At 35.3% G+C, this 24,950-nt stretch overlaps 1 protein-coding gene across 1 annotated transcript in view; it reads left to right on the forward strand.

Moving 5' to 3' along the window:
• RYR2 (ryanodine receptor 2) overlaps positions 1-24,950 on the forward strand; it is a 334,723-nt gene that overhangs the window by 270,154 nt on the left and 39,619 nt on the right. The window contains exons 81-87 of the mRNA XM_075497176.1: positions 9,725-9,781; positions 10,887-10,986; positions 11,943-12,022; positions 14,079-14,155; positions 15,503-15,576; positions 23,502-23,582; positions 24,584-24,672. Coding sequence (XP_075353291.1) covers positions 9,725-9,781; positions 10,887-10,986; positions 11,943-12,022; positions 14,079-14,155; positions 15,503-15,576; positions 23,502-23,582; positions 24,584-24,672 — 558 coding nt within the window. The remainder of the gene's footprint in view (positions 1-9,724; positions 9,782-10,886; positions 10,987-11,942; positions 12,023-14,078; positions 14,156-15,502; positions 15,577-23,501; positions 23,583-24,583; positions 24,673-24,950) is intronic.

Consider the following 24,950-nt stretch of genomic DNA (forward strand, 5'->3'; position numbering starts at 1 on the left):
TTTTTTTTAGGCCCAACATCTTGGATAAGTTCAGCTAAAGGGTCTTGAAATGGTTTTTAACATTTCAGTTCCAGCATGACATCTCTACCAAACCCTTCTTGTGCACAAACCCTTTTTAAAGACTCCAAGAATTATTTATGCAAAATATGTCATATAAAATTACGTTGCCATTTTGGGGAAAACAGAGTGTCATTTGGCTTGTTCATATTGTTTTGCTGTTCTTGCCTTTTGTGCATCAGTTATCTTCTTTCTGGTTATAATTTCATTTGAATTACTAAAATCATTTATTTGGCTCTTAAGGGAAAGCAGCTGACTTCTGTATCTTAGCAAACATGCATTTCTGATACAGTAGTATTCTGTTTCCAACGTTTGTCACAGAGAGAGCATCAGTTACATTATAGTTTATCTGTGATTCAGATCCTTTGGAATAGACTGAGTCCTTAGCCTTCATTGTTATAGTATTTAATAGAAACTCCATAGCTACTCCATACCTGAAGTGATTCCTAATTGTTCCATGTTTTCTCTAAAAGCATAGAGGCAATAGCTCTGAAATTTCACAGTGTTAATTTTTTTTATTGACTCAATTTCTTACACATCTTCTGTGTCTCACCATGAAAGTCTCACCATTTGTTTCTAAAAGGTGGCCCATGGCTTAGGCACCAGCCTACTTGCCTACTTCATGCAAGTAGAAGTCTCAGTTCCCATTGTTGACTCAGGCTGCTTGCTGATAGTGCTGCAAGGTTGATGTTCTGAGAGGAGGTATGGTGTGTGGGGTAACTAACTTTTGGTTCTGAGGTGTTTAAGTAGAGTTATCGTGCTGTGGCTAATGGCAGCTAGACTAAGTAGAGAGGACTTGCTTGAGACTGGGAATGCACAGATTTAGCTGATGGTCAGACTTCAGTCAGTAGCTTCAAAGTTCATTGCCTATAGCAATATGGGGAACAATTATAACCTTCTCCATTGAAAAGAACAAGGTGGTTTTGGTGTTTTGTTTGCTAGCACTTCTATTAACATTCAATTCACAAAAGAAAGAGGTTCCCATACAGCTGTGGAAAGAGAAGATGTATTCCAGGATCAACTTCACTCTTACTCCTTCAAAAATTTGCACAGATCTGTTCCACCTTCATGCAATAAAGGCATTATCCTGGAAGAGGAATGTGCTCACACAGAGTCACAAAAAGTTGTTTAAAAGGTATTGTAATTGCCACAAACACAAAGTACGTATTGCAAAACCCCAAAGGAAGTATATAAGCAATCTAATAGTATAATTTCTTCTCTGTTTCTTCCATTAATTCAGCTATTCAAATACTACATGTCTATCACCCTGCCTACCTGGTTACTGTACACTAAATGCTATATGCTCCATAGAAAATTTTCTGTCTTGCTGATAGAGAAGTGTTTTAAAAGGGAAAAAAAGCCACAATAAATAATCCTTGCTTCCTTCATACATGATAGGAAACAGTTGTAAAGATGTGAGACCATATATACCAACTGTGTGGCTGCATTTGTGTGCTTCTTTCTGTCTGTCAGTCTATCCATCTCAAAGTTCAATGTTGAAGGCAGTTCTTTCATGCCATGCTCTGTGTGCATGTGAAAAGACTGACTGTTCAATTTGTATGGGAATAAAACTCTACTGCTCCTCTAGACTTTAAAAATCTGTGATGTTTGAAGTCCTGAATCTTTTCACAGTCAGAGCAACAGAGACCTTTGGGCAAGCTTAGAATGTGATAAAAACAATGAGTGTATTTTATTGGCAATTTTCATGCCCATATCTCATGCAGTGTAGTCTCATTTTTGTACAAATAATCTCTATTGGGATCCTGCAGTACGGAGGTCACAACACAAACCCACAATAAAGTTGTCTGTGCATTACTATGTGCCTGTCTGCATTTGCCTGCTAGTATTTGCTTTGAATTACTATGATTATCTTTGCTCCTAGCCCTTTGTCTGTAAGTTAACTTTCTATCATATTGAACAGACGCTCAATTGACTCCTGTAGAGTTGGTGTCACTGTCCCCCTTGATTCTATCCGATAGGAAATTCTTTCCAATCAAAGTGTTTCACTAGCTGAATGCAAGTAGGTTTCTGCATTTGAGTCACTGACTCTACTTGTTTGCTCCATACTAATGTCCTCTAAACACGTGTAGGATGGGAATTCAAAAAAAGGCATCAAAACTGAGCTCATCTTTTTAAAATCAATGGGTTTAAATTGGCTCTTCACAGGAAAAAAAGAAATGAGGAAGAGAGAGCTTCCTATGTCAGTTTTCTTCATCCCTGTTACTGGTAGCAACTTTGTTGATAGACTTCTGTATTCACTAGATTTTTGACAAAACAATATATCGTGCTGTCACTTATCTCAGGCACAGAAAGACTTGCAAGTTTCAGTATGTACAAATAATGCAAAGTCTTAAGGCTCTAGCCCATCAGATACGGTCACTGTTATCTCTCACTGTCACAAAGCATGCATAAATGGAGTGACCATATACCATGTATTTACAATAAGTAATTATTTTTGTTAAAGAATGATATGAATTAAGGTCAGACTCTATGATCAATCAATATCAATTTGTAGGAATTAAACATTCCAATTAGTATGCAAAAATGTGTTTCTCATTAGTTTTTCCTGCCCATAATGGAATGGATGCAACCTAATACATGGTTTCACCCTCCACAACTACAGGATAAGTTATTTATACATAGAATCATAGAATAATTTGGGTTGGAAGGGACCTTTAAAGGTCATCTAGTCCAAGCCCCCTGCAATGAGCAGGGACGTCTTCAACTAGGTCAGGTTGCTCAGAGCCCTGTCCAACCTGACCTTGAATGTTCCCAGGGATGGGGCATCTACCACCTCTCTGGGCAACCTGCTCCAGTGTTTCACCACCCTCATTGTAAAAAATTTCTTCCTTATATCTAGTTTAAATCTACCCTCTTTTAGTTTAAAACCATTACCCCTTGTCCTATCACAACAGGCCCTGCTAAAGTTTGTTCCCACCTTTCTTATAAGCCCCCCTTAAGTATTGAAAGGCTGCAATAAGGTCTCCCCAGAGCCTTCTCTTCTCCAGGCTTAATAACCCCAACTTTCTCAGCCTTTCCTCATAGGAGAGGTGTTCCATCCCTCTGATCATTTTTGTGGCCCTCCTCTGGACCCACTCCAACAGGTGCTGGGGGCTCCAGAACTGGACGCAATACTCCAGGTAGGATCTCACCAGAGCAGAGTAGAGGGGCAGAATCGCCTCCCTCAACCTGCTGGCCACGCTTCTTTTGATGCAGCCCAGGATACGGTTGGCCTTCTGGGCTGTGAGTGCACATTGCCGGCTCATGTCCAGCTTTTCATCTACCAGTACCCCCAAATCGTTCTCCACAGGGCTGCTCTCAATCCCTTCATCCCCCAGCCTGTATTGATACTGTGGTTGCCCTGACCCAGGTGCGGGACCTTGCACTTGGCCTTGTTGAACCTCATGAGGTTCACATGGGCCAGCTTCTTGAGCTTGTCCAGGTCCCTCTGGATGGCATCCCATCCCATCGGCGTGTCAACTGCACCACTCAGCTTGGTGTCATCTGCAAACTTGCTGAGGGTGTGCTTGATCTCGCTATGTCATTAATGAAGATATTAAACAGTACTGGTCCCAACATGGACCCCTGAGGGGACACTACCCTGTGGATGCGACCATCCAACCAATTCCTCATCCACCGAACAGTCCACCCATCAAATCCATCTCTCTCCAATTTAGAGAGAAGGATGTTTTGCGGGACGGTGTCAAAGTCCTGTCCAGATAGATGACATCTGTAGGTCTTCCCTTGTCCACTGATATAGTCACTCCATTGTAGAAGGCCACTAGGCTGGTCAGGCAGGACTTGCCCTTGGTGAAGCCATGCTGGCTGCCTCAAATCACCTCCCTGTCCTCCATGTGCCTTAGCACAGCTTCTAGGAGGATCTGTTCCATGATCTTCCCAGTCACCGAGGTGAGGCTGACAGGTCGGTAGTTCCCAGGGTCCTCCTTTCTACCCTTTTTAAAAATGGGTGCAATGTTTCCCTTTTCCCAGTCACCAGGGACTTCACCTGACTGCCATGACTTTTCTAATATCATGGACAGTGGCTTGGCAACGACATCAGCCAATTCCCTCAGGGCTCTGGGATGTCCCATTGTCAGGTCCCATAGACTTACGTTTATTTAGGTTCCTCCGGTGGTCAAGAACCTGATCTTCTCTTACAGTGGGAGGGACTTTGCTCCCCCAGTCCCCGTCTTGCCTCATCTACTCGAGAGGTGTGGGAAGAGGGGTTGCCAGTGAAGACTGAGGCAAAAAAGTTGTTGAGTACCTCAGCCTTCTCCTCATCCGTTGTTACCAGTTTGCCAGCCTTGTTAATCAGGGGGGTACGCTTTCTTTGACCTTCCTTTTCTGGCTGACATACCTGTAGAAGCCCTTTTATTATTCTTTGCATCCCTTGCCAAGTTCAGCTCCAGCTGCGCCTTGGCCTTCCTGACCCCATCCCTACACAACTGAGCAGTGTCCCTATACTCTTCCCAGGATAAACTACGTCTGCTACAAAACAACAAACCTATGGTTCAGTAAGACTCAATCAGTTTTTACATGTTGTCGTAAGGAGGATAGAGTTCTTTTGTTCTTTCTTATATACTGATGCTGTTGATATTGTGCTATTTGTTAATGCCAGGACCTTCTTTCCTTTTTCTCCTTGTGCTCTTCACCACCGCATTTCCATCAGTCACTGGGTTTTTTTCTTCTATGCAAAAAAAAAAAAAAAAAAAAGTCTTTAATCCAGTTAGAGAATTTATGGTGTCCACTGCTAGATGGTCAGCCCTTCACTTCTCATTTGCTCCTACTTGTTTGCAGCGTTTTGATTCCCTGCGATCAAGTTTATAATATCAATAACATAAAGTCTGTGCCTTTAATACATTCTTTGTTATAAGGTCAGCTGTTTCTCAGTTTCTTGCCTATCTGGCAAGGCTGTTTTGGGCTATATGAATAACCTCCCATTGACTATGGGAAATGTGCAGCAAAAGTCTTGTAGAGAATCTCTTTTCTACAAAGTGAATAATATACCCATGCTTTTCTCTGGGTTTCAGTTCAGGGGCTTAGTGATAAACGATTATTTAAGGCCATTCATTAAGATCTTTCATTGCGTCCTCTGGCTGCTTCCCATCTTCCATGTTTATCAGCATCTCTTCCCCCTACATTGTTTCTGCTGCTTATACCAGCATTAGTGTGGTGCTTTTTCAAGAGTACTCCCAGACATCCATCCGCCCTGTCTTTCAACTCAAACACCAGCTGGCACTCCATCCTTCACTGCTGTAGCACAACAGAACTGGTTGAGATCTATGTAAGGCAGGGCCTTTGGCAGTCCTGGGGTAAAGGAGTGATGTACTTTGAAGAACAAATACATTGCAACGATTAAGTGACCATTTGTAGCTTCCAGGTTCTTTGCTTGTTTTTAATGCAGTAGTTACATAATAATCTTACCAAACTTATCCCTGTACATAAGATTTTCTGCTCCAGCTAATTGATTCAGTTCCAGTCATAGTGGAATATTCTAAACAATCCATTACCCTTTTTTTTTTTTTTAAATTATTCCTATAGAGAGTTAGACATCTATGTCAGCTATTTCAAATATGTCAAATTTGTCACCCAACTTTAAACAAGAAAGGGTGACAAAGTTTGAAAGTGATGTGTAGTTTTATAGCTATGTACCATTGGAGAAAAAAATTGGAAAGTGAGAATACGTAGATTTGAAAGTCACCTAATACAATATTTTGCCTTTTAGAGACTCAATGTTTTGTCAGTTCCTATCTACTTGAATAGGAATGAATATGTTGAGTGATCTCATCAGCATGGCACGAATATGGAGGCAGTATGTAGGAAACAAATCTAACTTCCTTGCCAGAGACGAAGATATAAATGAATGACAGTATAAACATGATGACATCAGTAAAGATATTGCTGCAAGCTGAAGTGGAGACTTTTTAACCAAAACAAAATAAAATGCATAGTGAAGGTTTTATTTGAGGATATCTTTGTTTCTGTGCATTTGTAGCTCAGATTTAATGCTATTTTAGCACAAAGTAGTATTTTATTTCGTTTACTATATATTTTTTTGTTTGTTTTGTAACTATATATTGTATGAACAAAATATATTTGTGATGTAACATTAAAGTTTTTGATATAGATTATTCAAATGCTAGAAAATGTGAAATATAATGTTGATAAAAGGATCCTTACTTTGTGCCCATGTGGATTATCGTGCTGACTATTGATATTGAGTAACAGTTATGTCATAAAATCTAAAGATATGACATGATAAATTTTTTTTGTCCCAGACATTTATTACTGGGGAGAGTCAGCAGAACACCAGTACTTCTTTCTCTGAATATTGGTGTGAATACAAGAAATAATTTTGATGAATGATTGCTATAATTCTTGTGTCTTTCCAGCTGTTATATTATGAAGCATATAATAGCTTTTTGCTATCTTGTCTGAAATTTATTAAAAATTCATGAAGACTGTTTGTTCCTCTTCAGTTCTCTTTTTTTTCCCAGATACATTTTAGATCAATGTTACTTCCTTTCCTCTCACCTCACCATATTACAAAATACTTACGCTAACACCCAGGAAAGCTGAATGTTTTTTACAGCCAATCAAATCAAAACAGCCTTTTTTGCATACATGTTTTTCTAGCTACATTTTATTTTTATTGTTGTTATTTGTTTAGCACCAACAGTGATAAAGATGAATGCAGGGAATATTTTCAAATTTTATGAAGTCATTGAGTTAAGGTAGAGTAGATAAAAGCATATGTTTACTTAATAATATTTAATAAATCACCTACTAAAGGAAGTCTACCAGTGTTCTAAAGTCTTGTAAAGAATTATTACATTCAAAAGAAATAGCTGTGGTTTTGAGGAAATTAAAAAATTGCCACTGACTGCATATAGCTAAGAATGTGGTAGTTAATTTATGAACCTGTTTATCATTTTTGGTGATAGACACCACTTTCAAGTGTTTTCAGAAGTATTTGCTTGTATCATGGAAGTAATATCAAATGATAGAAGGCTTATAGATGCATGGCATTGAGACACGTCAGTATTCCTAAACTATTGAAGAGTACATAGAACAAGAAAGCACAGCAGGTGGCAGAGAAGTGCCTTTAGAATGGCCATTCATTTATTATGAAATTCACTTTTGAGAGAAATTGTATTTTAATTATTTTATGTGCAAGCAGTTTAGTAGTCTCTAAATTTCCTGTTTAACCTTATTGTTATATTTTACCATCTGTACTTTAAAGAATTCTTTTTGTTGTATGATAATCTGGATAATGACAGGTTTCAATATAAAAAGGGTACTTCAGCTCAGTGAGGTATTAAAATGGCCATCATATCAACTAGTTAAAAATTACTTTTCAACTAGAAAAAAATCTTTGGGGGTTGAGACTTTCAGCAGAAGCAGAAATATGAGTGTGAAATTGCAGGGATTGAAATATTTCTTCAAGTAATATGGAAAACATATTTGATAAAATAAACTCCTCTAACACTCTTACAATCCTACATATCTAATCTTCAGGAATGTGTTATGTTTTCATTTTGTGTGTACTCTTTTTACAGCTGATGAAGTCCAAAATGAGTGATTTAGGAAAAATTCAACTTTATTTATAGAGCATAAAACAGCATGTATTGAGCTTAAAGGCTTAATATATATAAAGATATATACATAAAGATATATAAAATATATATATATAAAGATTCTGCTTGAGTACTTGATGTTATATTTTAATACATAGCTTGTACTCATGCACGCCTGACACTGAAATTAACAGATGTTTTGCCACTGTAAGACCTGTCTAATAGGATTTATTCTCTGGACTAAACAGAGGTCTTGAAAAGTATAAAATATGAAGACAATTCAAAGGGAAGCATTCATCTTAGAATAGTTGAGTTGAAAGTAATTTCTTCCCTTTCCATCTTTTTGTTTATTCTGTTTACTCTTTAAGTATTTAATAATTTCATATTTACAAAAAAAAAAAAAAGAATGCTCTGTAGAAGTAGGATCATACGCCTGCACTCTATGGCCGCGAGCTTAGTGGTAGCAGCAAACAAACCTCTCCATGTGGCTTAGCTCCAAGGGAGAGTCCAAGAATCATTCTTTGTATGGATTACAAGAAAATAAACAATTTCAGTGGTGCACTTGTCAGTTAAAGCTCCTATTTAGTTTTTGCAAGTTTGTTGCCTAAAAAAATCAAGCTAAAACTTGTGGTTTTGCCCAACGTGTTTTTTGGCATATGGTTGCTTGTAAGGATTTAAAAAACAAAAAAATAGAATGAAGTAGAAAATGTTTGAGTCTGCTTTCAAAGAGTATGATGAAAAAGTTTCCTTGGTTTGGTAGGTTGCTGGAGAAAATCTATGGTGTGGGAATACATGTACGTACATTTCTAAGTGGCCAGCTTTTTCCCATATAAATGGAAAACACCCAAGATAAAATAGACTTGGTTTTCTTTCAGTTTTTCTTTTTTTAATTCTGATTAATTACTTTAAATGTTTCATTTAGTATGAAGTATTTTTGCTATTGTTGTGATGGTTTTGTGAATGACAGAAAATTCAAACCACTGGCTAATTATTTTGGTAGTTTTCTTGGCATCAACTGTGTCAAGCACAATAAAGTGCAAAAAGCTGTGCTGGTAGCACAGATAATGGTGTTAGCAGTAAGCACATCTTAGAGAAATGGGGCTATCTTCACCAGCCAGCAGCTCTATTAATTTAGTATGCTTTGTATGCAATGGGTGGCCCACTTCATATCAGCACTGCCATCACATATATATATGTATTAACATTGCATGGAGAAAGCAACAGTGAAAAAGCATTGTCAACCTGAAGAAGGAACCATGATCTTTGGGGCTTATCATCAAAGGAATGGTTGCTTTTAGAAGAAATGTTTGTGGTGTTGTTTTGTTGGTGGATTTCTTTTTTTTTTTTTCTTTTTTTCTTTTTTTTTTTTTTTTGGTCTACTTTGTTACTAGTTACCTAGACAGCTTGATTTCCACTTGATTTCCATGAAAAATGCCACTCTTCTCACTTCAAGCTGTTTGGCAATGCCTGTTTTTACTGTTCTTCTATAGTGCCATTGCAAGAAGTGTGCATACCCATTCTTTTAGTCTGTAGATTATGCAGATGGATCCTCACTATAAGCTTATAAACTTATAAAAAAAAAAATTGTATAATGAAAGTAGTATAGCTGATGTTAGGCTTGTGAACAAAAGTGAATAATAAATCTTGCAATGGAAGAAAAATGAAAGATTGTTGGGTCTAAAACTAAAAGTAACTAGAAATAGGAAATAGTTTTTTAAAAAAGAAACACTGATCAATTCTCAGTGGCATCTGAAGCAAATGAAAATATTTTATTGTAGGTCTATTGAACCTATGATGTCATGATTTTCTGGTGGTTCGTGCGTGTGGTGTGTGTGTGCGTGTGTGTATGTGTGTATGTTTCTGTTTTGTTTTTGTTGAACTCCCAGGAAGAGGTTTAAACATGAAGGCAAAACTTTCAAACCTTAGCATGGCTAAATATGAAGCAAAGCTGCCATTTTTTTTTTTTTTTTCCTTTTTGTGCCTCCATCTAGATCTGTCACATAATTTAAAGAAAAAAGAAAGATACAATTTAACCACAGGAGAGCTAATAGTGTGAAAAAAAAAAACCCTGATGAATTTTGTTTCCGCAGCACGATATTATCAAAGATTTAAGAAACAAATTTGCCAGCCTCGGCGAGAACTCTCTGGTAACAGCATAAATGTCTGTGTTGGTTTGCTTTTGAGTTAAAGGTTTCTTTTTCATTCATTTAAACATATTTCTCTTTTTTAACTCTTCTTTTTTAATTTATTATTCATACCCTCTATTTAGCAAGCCTTCATTTTTTAAACCTCTTCCATCTTCCAATGTCTTTTTTCCGTAACTTGGATGGAAAGTTTATGGCAGCAAAGCTGTCATTCTGGCTACTTCTGCTGCAGCTGTTCCTGCTTTTAGGTCATACATGTTTTGGGCGTTGTGTTTTTGGACATGATACTAACTGATTGTGTCATGTTCCTTTTGAGTAAGCTTTTTTACCACGCCATCCGATGGACTCACTGTCATAGGGCTCTATGCAACTTCCATTTTGCAACTTATACTGCTTAGTCATCCTCAATTCTCCAGCAAACTTCAATTAACTTGGTGAAAGTTCAAACTCATCTGGAATTAACTGTGCCTTTATGTTTGCTCTTTATGTTCTTCTTTATGTTTTCGGTAGTAGTTTAAATTATAAAGAACAAACTTCACCATTGCTCAAGCAACGCCATGCAGTATTGTTTGTTGCCGCTAGAGAATGCAAAATATAAAAGCACAGTGTATTCTGTCAAATATTCTGTTGGTAGGGTGGGCAATCTATATTGTAATACAATGATAAGTTTTGAAAAAAATTCTGAGATGCTTCTGTTACTCTGGTATTCAGCAACAACTTGCAACTCAAGAGCCGCATACTGAGCAGTATGAAGTTATGGTCACGCTATAGAAGATTATTAAGAGTATGAACTGTTGCACAAAAACACAGCACAAAAGTGCAAGTTTGATATATGCAGTATATATATAATGAACATGGGCTTTGAACTAACCTGATGATTTACAATTGAGATGACCCTTTTCAGATAAACTGCTAAAAACGTATTAAAGAAAAATACCAAGGGGAGAATATTACTTGAACATGTTAAATATCTGTTCAGTAGAATTGTATGTATTAAAACAGTCCATGATGTTGCCATAGAGCCCATATACTAAGAGAAAACCAAAAACCTTTGGAGAACTGATAGTAACTGAAGTCCTCATCTTAAATGACTGGAATTTTTATTCAGGAAAAAGAAATGGAAAAGCAAAAACTTCTGTATCAACAAGCCAGACTGCATGACCGGGGTGCTGCTGAGATGGTTCTGCAGACAATCAGTGCTAGTAAAGGTAAAGTTTTGTTGTGTAGATTACATATTAGACCTCATTTATAATGATCTTTGAAATGATTGTAATTCTTATTGGGCAAAACCTGTAGAAGTTTGGCACTAAAGTTTGCTTCCAAAATGCACCCAAAGTTTCAAAAATTATTGACAGCTAATCCAGAAAAGCATAGTGAATAATTCTCATGAGGTTATTGTTGCTGTTATTAATAATAATAATAATAATTTTTCTAGTGATGATTGAGAGGAAGTGTGAAAAAGTTGATAGCTTTAGTAGTATGCAATGACAAAAAGGCCCCCAAATTCTGGGATGTGTACAGTTCTGAAGTAGGTGTAGACTTTGGTCCTTCCCCCCCCCCCCCCCCCCCCCCCCAATATCTACTTTATTGGTGTACTTAGGTAAAACATTTCAGAAGTGTAACTGATGCTTTTGTCCCTTAGACATCATCTTACCTCTAAGGTTTGATGCTTTCATTGTCTGTTCTGTGATTTGTTTCTACAGTAGTGATGTTTTAAAAATTCCTGTTTACAAATTTCATTTACTGTAACTAAATGCTTCGGATCACTGTTATTTCATGAAGAAACAGGAAAAAATATCTAGACTGGCACGCAGAGGAGACATACTGTTGGACTTGAAACCTCGCTTAAAATTGTGCACCCAGCCTTAAATCAACTGTTGGATTCTCTAGCGAATGAAACATGATTTTTATTCATTGAGCTGAGTTCTTCCTGACTTATATCTTGCTTCTTTTGTGTGCTGTGTATACATTACACTATGTCCGTAGGCACTCAGGGAGATATTAGGTCACACTAGAGATCATGAAAGAAAAATAGGTCTGTTTTACAAGAGAAACGAAAAGGCCTCTGCTGATAAATTACCATTTAAGTCATTGTATGCATAAGTTAATAGAACACTCTTATTTTTATATATGATCTAAAAGTATATTTTAAAATAATTTTAAGGTGAGATGGGGCCAATGGTTGCAGCTACCCTAAAACTAGGGATTGCCATCTTAAATGGAGGAAATTCTACCGTTCAACAGGTAAGGAACTAATTTATTTTCACCCATTCTAGTCAGTATAGATCTTTATACCATGGTCGTTATTATTGTAGTAGTGTATTATGTAATGTGACTGTTTGTCAGATGCTGTTTATCCTCTTACTCTCATTCCCAGAAGAAAATAGTGTACAAAAGTACCTTGTTTGCTAGGTATACATTTCTTATTGCTGGGTATATATTTCTTATTCGTATACATGTAATTAATCTACAGAATACAAGGTTAAAAGAAATTAGTTTTGCACTTCAGCTGGAAGGGGGAAATTTTATGTTAAATCATTAACTTCTAGAGGAATTCTGTGGGAGGGAAGGATTTCTTGCAAGATTGCCATTGTCCTGTAGCCAGTAGAGCAAAATTGCTGACCCCAGTCTTCACCAAAAAAAATGTTATACAACTTCAGAAGTCCTTAGCTTATGCCACAGAGAGTCTTGGTGATTAAAGGAGAGAACTCAACCTTGATTTACTAATCTATAGTAAGATAATGTGGTGAGTAGTGAACAAGTCCGAAATGTTAACAGTATTCTGCACTGTTGAAGAGAAGTCACTGATAGAGAGTACATTCAGTGTTTTGTACTAGTTGAAGATTCCTGAGTCCAGAAGGCTTCATACCTGCCATTACTACATTGCTGTAGGACAGTTTGAAGAATACAGACAACTGGGAACAGTTAAGGTCCCAAGTTAAGCAACCACTGAAGCAGGTGACTTGCAGCCAAAAATAATGTTCTTTTCAGGGACTATCATTACCAGGAATTGACCAGACCACAAATTGCGCAGAAAAGTATCTGCTTGAACCATTGCCAGTTCTTTGTGATGTCATGATATTAAATTACTTAGGAAAATCATTACATTTGTACATAGTTATTTAATCTGAATTTGTAATGCTACAATCTAAATCCTTTTAAATTATTTGATAAAGTCTTAACTAATCAGAATGCAGGAAACAGTTATTATTATGGTTACAATAATACTAATACTACTAGTCTAAACTACATACTTATAAAAGCATCAGTAATACAGTTAGAATTGCTATTTTTTCAGTTGCCTCATTTCTACCCATTTTTTCTGGTGTTATGCTCACCTTTCTGATTTTCCTTTAGGTCCTAAGATCAACTCTTCAGTCTTCTTTGGGAAGAATGGTATGGGTGGGGGGAGAGGTACAGAAGTGGTTTTGAGAGGTCATCACCATCATCCTCTGGAGTTCTTTGCTTTGATTAGTACAGTGTTGTTTATGGGGGTGTTCTTTTCCTGTGATCTTGGGCCTACTTGGGGTTATGCTGATACGTTTCATTAACACTGTCTGCTTATGTGCTCTTTCATTTTGGAGATTACTTATTATCCATTTTTCCTATTATTTTATTTGCAAAAAGAGTTTTACCTCATTCAGAACATGAATTCTTGTTGCATTCCTCCTAAGACTGATCTTTGAGCATTGTGATTTTTGTTTACACCTGGGACCTCTGGTATCATCCTATATCTTCAACTCAACAACACATTGCATTCTAGAATCAGAGTTCACTCCATTGAATAACTTTTTGTTATTGCAGTCTTTTATCAGATAGGTATTACACATTACAATAAAGCTAAAACAAATTTAAAAAATACTCACATGACTACTAACTTGCTGTTGCAGCTAAAATAATCTAAACCAAACTGAGGTTATGACAAGCCCATTCCAGTGCTGAAATGGTAGTGTCAGTACAAATTCGTGGCCTAGTAGTGGCAAGATTTTATTTATATTACACACTAAATTCTGCTGACTGTATTGACTTTAGTTACTGTCTTTATTTTCCGTGTTTTAGGAAGGAATATCCAAAATCAATTACCTTCTTTTCTGTAAAGGACATGAGCATTAAATGTTCTTTTTATTTTTGACTCCTGGATTTTTCTTTGCAAGACTCTTTTATCTAATTTGTAAATATTAGAGATATTTCAAAACACCAGCATCACTAGTAATCTAGAATCCATATAGTATTAAGTTAACTAGATTAACACATAGTATAAATACTAATAATCTGCATAAATTATTTTTGTTTACTGCAGAAAATGCTTGACTACCTCAAGGATAAAAAGGATGTGGGATTCTTTCAGAGCCTTGCTGGTCTTATGCAGTCCTGTAGGTAAGAAAATATCTACTTTAAAAAATTTGTTATTTTGCATTTAGGTTTTATTCCACAGGATTTATAGTTTTGGAAAGATCCTCTACATACTTTTTGCAAACAGCACCTGGGGACTGTTATGTGGTAGATTTGGGATAAAGGACAAGGTGGTGCTCATGGTATGAAAGTCTTCATATGATATGGATCTACCTTGGTAAAAGAGCTCTTTTCACAAACGTTTTTGGCATTTGTGCCTACTTGAGATATACCAGAAAACAACTCCAGAGTTAGGAGCATTCCTCAGGAGCTAATTCTTAACTCTGGAGGTATCCTGTAATCCTGCAGAGACCAGGTTAATGATCAATATTAAGTAATCATAAAGATTTTGGGAAAACCCAACTTTGTTAGAAATATTAATAGGACTTTTTAGAAGGCAGGAAAAGGAATGTAATATTGTGTTTTAATAAACTGCATAGATATTGTGACTTTTTTGTCCATTCATGCTTCTTGACAGTTTATATTGATTTTATAGATATTAAAATATATATATATTTAAATGTTTTATATATAATTCCTAAGAATAAACCATACCAATAAATAATGTATTAATGAACATAAAACATGGGACTAAAACAGGCTTCCTGGATCAAGCAGTTCAGTCTTCTGTTATGTCAAGGGTACCATGTTATATCCTTTTTTCTTAACATTGTCTTTGGCTAAGTTTCATTTTGAAATCAGTGAGGTTTCTTGCCAGAAGAACTACTGCTGTAGTTCATCTACATCCATCTGACTTTCATAAACATTCTTGCTTATGAACAAAAGTTAATCATGGCTAGCTGACATGCTAAGCCATGAAAGGCAAGTACTTTGTAGATTCACAAATGGAAATATGTAAGACTATATGTTCCTTAAATCTGGTTAGTTGAATACATATTTCCCTTTGGCACTTCAGTTTTTCAGAATGTGGAGGGAGGGGAACAATGAGTGGAACTAATAATGACATAGTTTCTTCATGGACCTTGCTGCTTGGGAAGAACTGGGCTATAATATAAGAGTAGTCAATAATATGGCTTCTTTGTAACCTCTAAAATGAGTACATATATCATAAACACATACATTCCCTTTTTTTTGTCAATCATAAAGAGCTAAATTCTATTTTCATTTGCAGGACAAAAGCAGGTTAATTTTGTAGAGCTGAGTTTCCTAATTCTTGTAGCAGACATATATTAAGCTACTGAAATGTTTCTTCTTGACACTACTATGATTATATACTTAAATGAAGTCACGTATCCTTCTCCATCTTTCACAAAATGAAATATTACATATATTTAATTAATCACAGGACAAATGTAATTTTTCTCATTGCAGTGTTCTTGACCTAAATGCATTTGAACGTCAGAACAAAGCAGAAGGCCTTGGCATGGTGACTGAAGAGGGATCAGGTACAATCGATTTAACAGAAATGATCCATGAACTTTTCTCTTTTACATTTTGCAGAAGCAAGCTGAATTTGAAAGAACGCTGTAAATATATATGTAGAGGCTGAAGCTAAAATATGATTCCTAAGAGTGGTTTATATTTAATTGGCCTACCTAGGCCCATGCTTGTCAATAGTAATTCACTAGCATGTGTGGAGTTTCAGAACAGTCTCAGAGGACTCTTACTTATCGTTCTTAAGAAGTGAAGACATTACATGTAAAATTTTAAACAGAGTCTAGTTACAAGCAGCAGTGTTTATGCATGTAAAACATTTCAGAATTCCCTAACCAGTTTCAGCATAAAATGAAATTAAGAGTTCCCACCTGATTTCTTAAACTGTCTTGGCTGGAATGAAAAACAAACAACTTAAGTCATAAGTTAAATATTAGAGGTCGAGGGAACTGTATCTGCTGTTTGGAAAAATGTCTGCTGGGAAAGCTTTTTCTTTGAAATAATTCTTTTCTGTTTGTCTTTGGGGAAATATTACAAAATTTTCACTTTACTTTTGACTTTGAACCAATTTGGCTTTCTACCCTCTGTGTTGTCAGTTCACTGTCAATTTCTTTCTTCTGTCTGACAGTAAGTTCTACTACTTCCTTGCTGTGATTGTCTGGAAACATTAGGTTCATACTTATGTGACTTAATAGAGCTACCAAAGCACATTTACTCCCCTTATCTTTAGTATTTTTTACGGTGCATTTCTATGTTTAAATCCTACAGTAACCTAATCTTTTAACATGTTTTTTTCTTAAAAACAAGGTAAAAAAGCTTGACTGTGTAATCATTATTGCATTTGGGGCTTCATAATTCAAACCTGCAACACTGCGTATCTCACTGGCTATTGTGCCTGTAGCTCTTTTATGTGGCATATTTCTTGAATATTCAACTGCTTGTGTCAAATCAAAATCATGAACTATTAAATTTGACTGAATGACTTCAAGACCGATCATAAATGCTACTTCTCTGAAAGTGCTCCCACAGCTTAAATTATAGATCAAATCCTGCTAGACTTTTATATGAGTAAACAAAATAAAGTGAACCCGTGTGGATAAAATTTAGTCACAAGATTGTGGATTGAGCACTGATGCAGCTAGCTGGCGTGTAAGGTTTTGGCCTTTACTTTCATGTTTTACTGAAGATTATTCTGCACAATGTTTTGCTCTTTTGGACAACATTTCTACTACTAAATAATTAAATTTATTATTTATAATGTTGGATTTTGAAATGGACTGTCAAGATATCGGCTCATTTTTCTTTTGACCACTGCCTCTATTTCTAGAAATGACTGATTTTGCATGCAAATATAAATAAATCTTTAAACGCTGCATAATTGACTCTACCTATGTTAGAGTATTCTTGTGCTTCCTCATTTGAGGGATTTTTTTTATTTTCAGTTTATTTGATCTTTCTCTTCTAGTACAGAACTAATTTTGCCAAAACCAATACTAACTATATTTTGTATTTGCTAAAAACTATTTCTCAACCTTTTTTCTTTTTTCCTTGTTTCTTTTTCTTTGAACTAATTGTCCTGTCCTCCCTTCCTCAGTCATCACTCATGAGCGTGGTAATTATTAAAACAGCTGCCTATTCTTTATTTTTCCTGCTCTTAGCTTTGTGTCAGCACTGTACAGCTCCTGAACATCATTAGATTTTTTGTTCCTGTAAGTCTGTTAAAATAGTGGGTTCTTTTCTATTATTATTACAATTGTGTATTCCAAAATTCTTGGGTTTTGTGTCAACTCTCCCCACTTTGTTCTTCCTCCCTTTCTCAGGATTTGCACAGTAACTGGCACACTAGATGTAAGAGCAGCAAGCTTTTTTAAACTCTTTTTTTTTCTGTTCTTTTTTATTTCTTTTCATTTTAGTGAGCCCAATATTTGCAATGGATGAATGTTAAAAAATAAAAACTAAAAAAAAGTATACCTATACATACACAAAGCCTTGTGCTATAGTCCTCCTGTAGTATTTATGTTGTGTATTGAATGTGGCTTTATCGCTGCATTGATTTGTGCAAGCACAGGAAATCAGTGGTGGATCCAGTGAGGATTTGAGGGTGGTTAATAAGGAGAGGACTTGCCACTGGCTAGGTTTATCTAATGCGGTTGGGAGTTGATACAAGAAAGAGGTGGTGCATTGCTAATTTAGAGCAATCAGTAATGTTTATAGGTGGTTCTTCCTTGCTCTGAAAGCTTCTTGATGTGTTAAGGTTCCTATACCTCAAAGGTTCCTTACTTCAAGTAAAGGAAGAGCTTTGTAGGAGCAGTTGCCATGAAATGTTCCTGTTGCCATGACAAATACAAATTTAAAAAACAAAAAGTGTATACCATTCAGCAGAAACAATAAGCTCAAACACAGCAGATGTCTTTTCATTAGCCAAATGTTGGGGAGGGGGATGATCTGGATTCTTATTTGTTTTCTCAGTGGAAATTTTTTATTTGGCAGATTAACAAAATTCTACACTTAGAATCATGTGTGTTCGTTTTCTTTGTTACTGAGCAGCAGCAATGTCAAGATACAGTAATCGCACTATGTCAAAGATTTCTTGGCACAAAGGGATAATATTTCCTAATAGCACTTTTTTTATGTATTAATATCCAGCTATTGAAAATTCAAGAAAACAGAACACAACAAAGGCAAACCAAATAAGACTGTACCTTTCCTTTTCAGGGTTACATTATTATTGATATTATGCTACCTTCAAATAATAATAATTGTTTATATTATGAAGCACACCTTTTTCAGTTCATTGAAAAGTAGTTTACATAAGAGCTGTACAGGTACTGGTATTAATACCTGATAGCATTATGAAAGCCCAGCCAGTGCGTCTGTGGGGAAATTCCTGTAGTGAACAGTTTTGAAGTATCCTAGATTTTATGGGATACCTGAGATCATATGTCTGTTTGCAATCCTATGAATAACCATCTGTAAATACTACAAAGGAAGTACCAAAGATGTGGAAATGTTTTCTCCCGTTCCTTTTTTTGAGGGAGATACTTATTCTATGAGTAATTAATTACTCCTCAATTAAAGATCATTTTATTGATTCCCAAGGGAATGATGGGATGTAAAATGTGCGCTGTAGCCTCTTTCTCATGTCATCTGAATCTGATGCAGAAGCATATTAATGAGTAATTGTCTTTGAGTTTACAACCTATAAGCCTGAAACTATTCTTGCCAAAGTCAAAGAAAAACTGCTGTTGACACTTATGGGAATAGAGTCAACTTTTCCTCAAGGGCAGTGCTTGTTTCCGGTCCCATGTCAACCTTGGCAATAGGTAGAAAGCCCTGTACTGAGTCAACATGGATGTGAGATTTATTGCTCTATTCCAACTGTTCCTTTGTGCTGTCCGCATCATAAGCTCCTTGTCCTGATATTCCTCTGACTGGTACTACCTTCCCTTTCCAAACCCTGGAACCCCCACTGGTAACAACATTGATGATTCTTTAGCAAATGTGTTTCTTACTTGTTTTTGTGATGTACTCAATGTTGTTTCTTCTGTATGTACTTTGTTTTGATTGTTCTGTTTCCTTTTCAAAAAAGGGGGGTTCAAAACCAAAGACATGTAGAAATGGTCATCATCTTGCAATGGTTTTTAATTTTTCTTTTAACACTCATTCTCTGTGCTTTGTCACTGTGAATCACAAAAATCTTGAAAGTGCAATGTTTTTCTCCTTTGGAGAGACTTGTTTTACTTATCATATGAAGTAAAAAATTTAAGATGTTAAGTTTAGATTAGTTAACACTTAGATTATTTTACCTTTTTTTTCCTTTTTGTCAGGAAAGCTCCGTATTTATTGTTAAACTTTTAATATTGTATCATGGCATTATTTTGTTTCTCCATAAGTTCTTAGAAGATTTATTTTAATAAAATATAACTTTAGAATGAAATTTGATCTGATAGTAGGACTTAAAGGACTTTCTATTAAACTGACTGAGAGTGGTACACATGCCACATAATAAATATCTATAATGAGGGTATACATCAGTGCTATTTTCAGCCATTAAAAATGTGAAATCAATAAATATGCTTTTGTCCTTCAACAACCTAATCACACTTAAAGTGGATGTTTAAATTCTGTGTGATCCGCTGTAGCTTACATTGGAGGGGTGTTTTCCACCTTTATATCACTGTATTTGAATCAGTGTTTGCATTTAAAAGGAAACTTAAGTAGCTTCAGTTCAGAGAAATTGTTATGCGTCACTTGTGAGAAAACAAGTGCTTTTCCTATTTGAATCAGATTATTCAGAAGTCAAAGGCATGCAGCACTCACAATCCAACCCAATATTGCCCGGGTCCTGTGATAAGAATAAATTCACTTGGTTTATCAGGGGAGAGCTTTACTCTTGTTCACAAACCATCAAAAAGGAGCCCTGTTCCTTTTTGAAAGCGGAACATATTTGTATATTTCTGTAATATGTAGCATCAGACCAATGTTTCTGAGTAGTAATAGAAGTCAGATCTTTTCTGTTGAGGATTTAAAAAAAAAAAAGAGAGAGAATTATTAAACTTGGACACATGTACTTTCAAGGAAAAAAACCGTGTATTTCATTTTTCATTCAATCTTATTTTCATTTCCTACACATGGTACCTCTTTCCTACACATGGTAACTCTGTCTGTACCTCACAAACACAAGCTACCAGTTTCGCAAAAACTACAGGCTTAAAGCCTTCATGTGTGTAGCCATATCATTTACATACAGCATGAGCAATGGCAGCATTTTAACGTCTAAGCAAATATATGCCAGAATATACATCATATCATCAGAAAGAATATGGTTTCGTGACAACCTAAGTCATACTATATGCAGTGTGTATGTTTGTAAGTACATTATCTATGCAAATCTGTGTGTACTGGCATGAATTTGTGTGCACAGCAGCAAAGGTTATTCTCTTAGATTTTATACAAAGAAATGGATCTGCACTTCAGTTCTGTAGTTGCCAGTGAGGCACCTCTTGCAGTCAGTAAGTAACATCTGAAAATTAAAATTCCTGTCAATACCAACATGGGTTTTAGTCAGATTTTGATCATATGTAGGGATTGAAAACCAGGATTATTTTAAATCTTAGTGTGGCCAAGCTGTTTGAAACAGGGGGTTTTTTGCTTCATTTTGAAATATGTAAAAATATTTCCAAAAGGAATGGACCTTTCAGCTTATGTGAAATGATGTACCTAAATACCTTCTGATTTTGCCAAATTTTGCGATAACTTGTATTAATTTTGTGGTTTTTTTTTTACAGTGGAGCCAGTTAAAAGACCCTTCCAAACCCTTCCAATATTAAAATTGGAATTTATTTTATAAAAATTCCTAAATTCCAGTGGGTATACTAAAAGCCAGAAGATTACTTCATGAATTGATCTGTATAATCGTTTTAATAGTTTGAGAGTTGTTTTCTTTCTTGTTCTGAAAAATCTTACTTGATAAGAGGGCAAGAAAGATAGAGGTGGAAAAATATTAAACTGTAACTTATGCTGTGGTCTTATTCATAGGAATGGCTTCAATTCAGTGATATCTTGATATGCAAGAAATACATGGTTGGACCCTTTATGTGCTTGATTTTTCCAACTGTAATACATCAGCAATTTTCCTTGTGAGTTATTTTTTAAAATCATTGCCATCTCAGCAGTCAAGCTACATGCATTGCATGTGTTAAGGTACAGGCTCTACCAACTATTTGGCTTTCTGTAATGCTTATTTTTGCAAAATATAAATATTCATCTAGATCAACAAAGCATGTGACTCTAAGTGTAACTTTAAGCATGACAGGAGTTCAGTTAAATTAAAAAAAATAGTGACTAATCCTGCAGGACATTCTACACTCTGGCCTTTGGCCGGCAACACGTGAAAGAATCTTGCAGGGCTGAACTGGCATATATTGTTGAATAATATACTTTTAAGTGCACAGGCACCTTGTGATTTTGCCTTCTTGCCTTCTCGGGCATGTATTATATGTATACCTTAATCAGCACTGACAGAGAGAGTCATTTATTTTTCATTGTTTAATTAGCTGAAAGAGTTTTCAGTCTTCTGTGACTGAAAAATTATATATCTCGTATTTATATCTGGGATGGAGAAAAATGTCATGGTATGTCATTTATAGTATTTGGCTCCTTCTTGGAGAAGGAATTGCATATTGTTTGCCACTACCATAAGTACACATCTGGAATTAGGAGGAATAGCATTTTATCTTTCCCTATGTTAGAAGAAACTGTATTGGCATATACTTTGATGATATGTGCTCTTAATACCAAACATTATGTCTTGATGGCAACAGGAAAGAGTGAAATTCTGTACTTTTAAAATATTCATATTAGTTTTCAAAATGCTTTTGCTTCCTAATACTACCGTTGTACTGAAGCTTCTCACTTCAAAATTCACAGGCTGTGGATTGATAAATCCATTAGCTTGAACTTGTAATAATTCATGACTCTATGTAAAGTTAAACTTCTGATCATATTCATTTTTTTATATATTCCAAATTGGACTAAATACTGTTTATAATTCAACTGTAGCAATGTAATTATAATAATATCATACTTTATAAATGTAGACATTATAATTAGAGTTATCCACCAATATAACAGTATGTGAGTAATTGTTCATGTAATTATTATTGTCTATAACCTTTTTGAAAAAAGCTTTTTTTTTCTTTTAAATTTTAATTCATTTACTCACTCTTCTGGTTTCCTTCTGTTCACACACTAAAAATATTCTTTGTAGACATGGGATTTTGAAGTTCAGATAAAAGCCTAAAATATCTCCCCATTACAAATATATCTTCCAAATACTTTTGCAGTTTGCTTACATTTTTATCTCCTTTCCTTTTGTTGTCTACAAATAGCACTTGGCCATGTATTCAAATGATGTATATTTTTAAAAAGTAGAAGTTTTTATGGCTTCCATTTTGTTGCCATACACATTCCAAGTACTTTTCCTAAGTCCGAAATGGGAATTTCCTTACTTTCAATAGGTGGCCTTTATTGTTTTGAACACCTATGTTGTTGTCCTCCTGTGTCATTTTATTAGTTGCTCTACATTTTCCTCAGTCGTGAGTGTTTTCCTGGGTGAATGGTTGTTTCTCTTCTTCACATGTCAGTGTATGAAGTTAAGTGTACGTATTGATGTAATTGAAATAACGGTGGGTTAATTGAGGGCTTTAGTATACTAAAGTATAGTATACTGCTTCCTGTGAAGAATCAAGAAAATAATTTGAAGCTTTATATATTTGGATACTATCTATTTACCAAAAAATGAACGGAAGGGCCTAATTCAGTAAAGCACATTGGCATTTGTTCTAGTTAATCATAAGCTTATCGCTTTATTTTGTCAAGGGAGACAAATGCCCAACATCCATTTTGTGTCAGCAGCAGACAGGTACTAAATCCTCAAATATTTCAGCCTAAATGGTTCTTGAGAATGCACACAGCTGTAAATTTCGTGGGTTATTTTAGAGTATTTTAAAATCTAATAGTTTATTTGAGGAATGATTTTTATTACTGTTTGGTTAAATCTCTTTCTGTATTTTTAAGTACCTTGTTTTGTGATGAATGGGAACCAAATTAATCCAATGCTAACCTTTGTATGTAATGCAGCATTCATGCCCAGCAAAGTCAAACAAGAATGTAAATCATGGATTATTTGTAAAATGTTGCCAAGCTCATGCTGCCATATTTATAAATCAAAAGTTAAGTTTCATAATTTAATATTTTTTTCAACCAAATAACTATCTGCCAAGCACGAGTCATATGTGCTTCAGATAGATTGGTGGTTATAAATTTTCTCTCCCTTTCTCTCTTTCTTAAAATTAAATATGGAGATTTTCTTCAGGGGCTGTGGAGTGTTACGTGGCAGCCTGTGATAATCTGCTTCTGTCTGGCCTTTCTACAGGAGAAAAGGTGATGCAGGATGATGAGTTCACCTGTGACCTCTTCCGCTTCCTTCAATTGCTTTGTGAAGGACATAATTCAGGTTTGTGGTGGGCAGGCTGCCAGTCAGCTAAGCCAACGTGATGGTAACTAAAGATAAAAGCTCTTCATTGCTGAAGGTTTGGCAGCCTTCATAATTTATGAAAGGTGAAGTAGCTGCTAGACTGTACATGAAAGGAAAATATTTATGTGGAATCAAATCGCCAGTTTTTTTAATCAGCTTTAACTTTGTAGAAAAGATAATGGTTTCCAAAACGATGAGGTCTGGATCTTGACCTACTAGGAAAGGTAAATTTATATAGGAAAATGTACATGGTTTATAACTTCTAGTCAGTGAAGATTCAGAGGAAAAATATAACAGGAAGATATATTTATTGTTCTTTGGCATTTGTGTGCTTGCTGGTGTGCACTATTTGGCACTAATGTCAGAATTGTATGTGAAATTACAACAACATACACAATACTTTTCTTGAAAAAGTAGCATCTATTTTAAAAATACAAAAACAAAAATTAAACAAATACATGATATTAAGTGTATTTTTATTATTAAGTACATTTCCCTGTGTTCTCTGTGTCATTATTAGGGAAGACAAAGAAGAAGAAAAAGAAAAAAAAAAAATTTTTTTTAGCCATTGGACATATTTATGACTTTGTAATCAGGAATTGTATAATTATGCAATTTAATTTTACTTTTGCTTAACAAAATATATACTAGGTGTAATTATGTTGATATTGATGGAGTTCTAGAGATGTAAAATTAGTCATAAAAGAGGTGAAAATAAGACCAAGTTAAAGTTCTACAGATGAAACAGATAATCAAGCTTCTGGCTTCAGAAGTTCACTGGTATGTGATCTCTGCAACAAAATGCTGAAACTCTTAAAACAGTTTGTTGCCAAAAAAAAAAAAAGAGTTAAAAAAAAAAATCCATTCCTTTAAGCTATACTTTCCTAGACCACCTTAAATCAGAATTAGTTTGCAGGAGTAGTTTTGTAAGTCTTTAACACTTAAATCAATTTAAATTAAACTTTTATTTGAATTTTTAGATTTTCAGAATTACCTGAGAACTCAGACCGGTAACAACACAACTGTTAATATTATCATTTCCACTGTGGATTACTTATTAAGAGTTCAGGTAGGTTAACTTATATACTAATTAAGTAGATGACAGTAATGACTTGCATCTATACAATATTTACCATTTTTTAAAATTTATTTCATTTATTTTGATCATAAGGCAGAAGTTTGTATGTGGAGACTATGAATTTCTTAATTTCTCTGGAATTTCCTTCAGCAATAAATGGTTTTCTGCCACAAAAGTTCTGTTTACAGCAAAATCAAACTTCATCCTTATCACAAAATGTTCAGTTTTATTAGAGGAGCACATTTATTTGTCATGACACTTATTCTGGT

The sequence above is a fragment of the Mycteria americana genome, chromosome 3 (assembly GCF_035582795.1).
Source record: "Mycteria americana isolate JAX WOST 10 ecotype Jacksonville Zoo and Gardens chromosome 3, USCA_MyAme_1.0, whole genome shotgun sequence".
Classification (NCBI taxonomy): Eukaryota; Metazoa; Chordata; class Aves; order Ciconiiformes; family Ciconiidae; genus Mycteria; species Mycteria americana.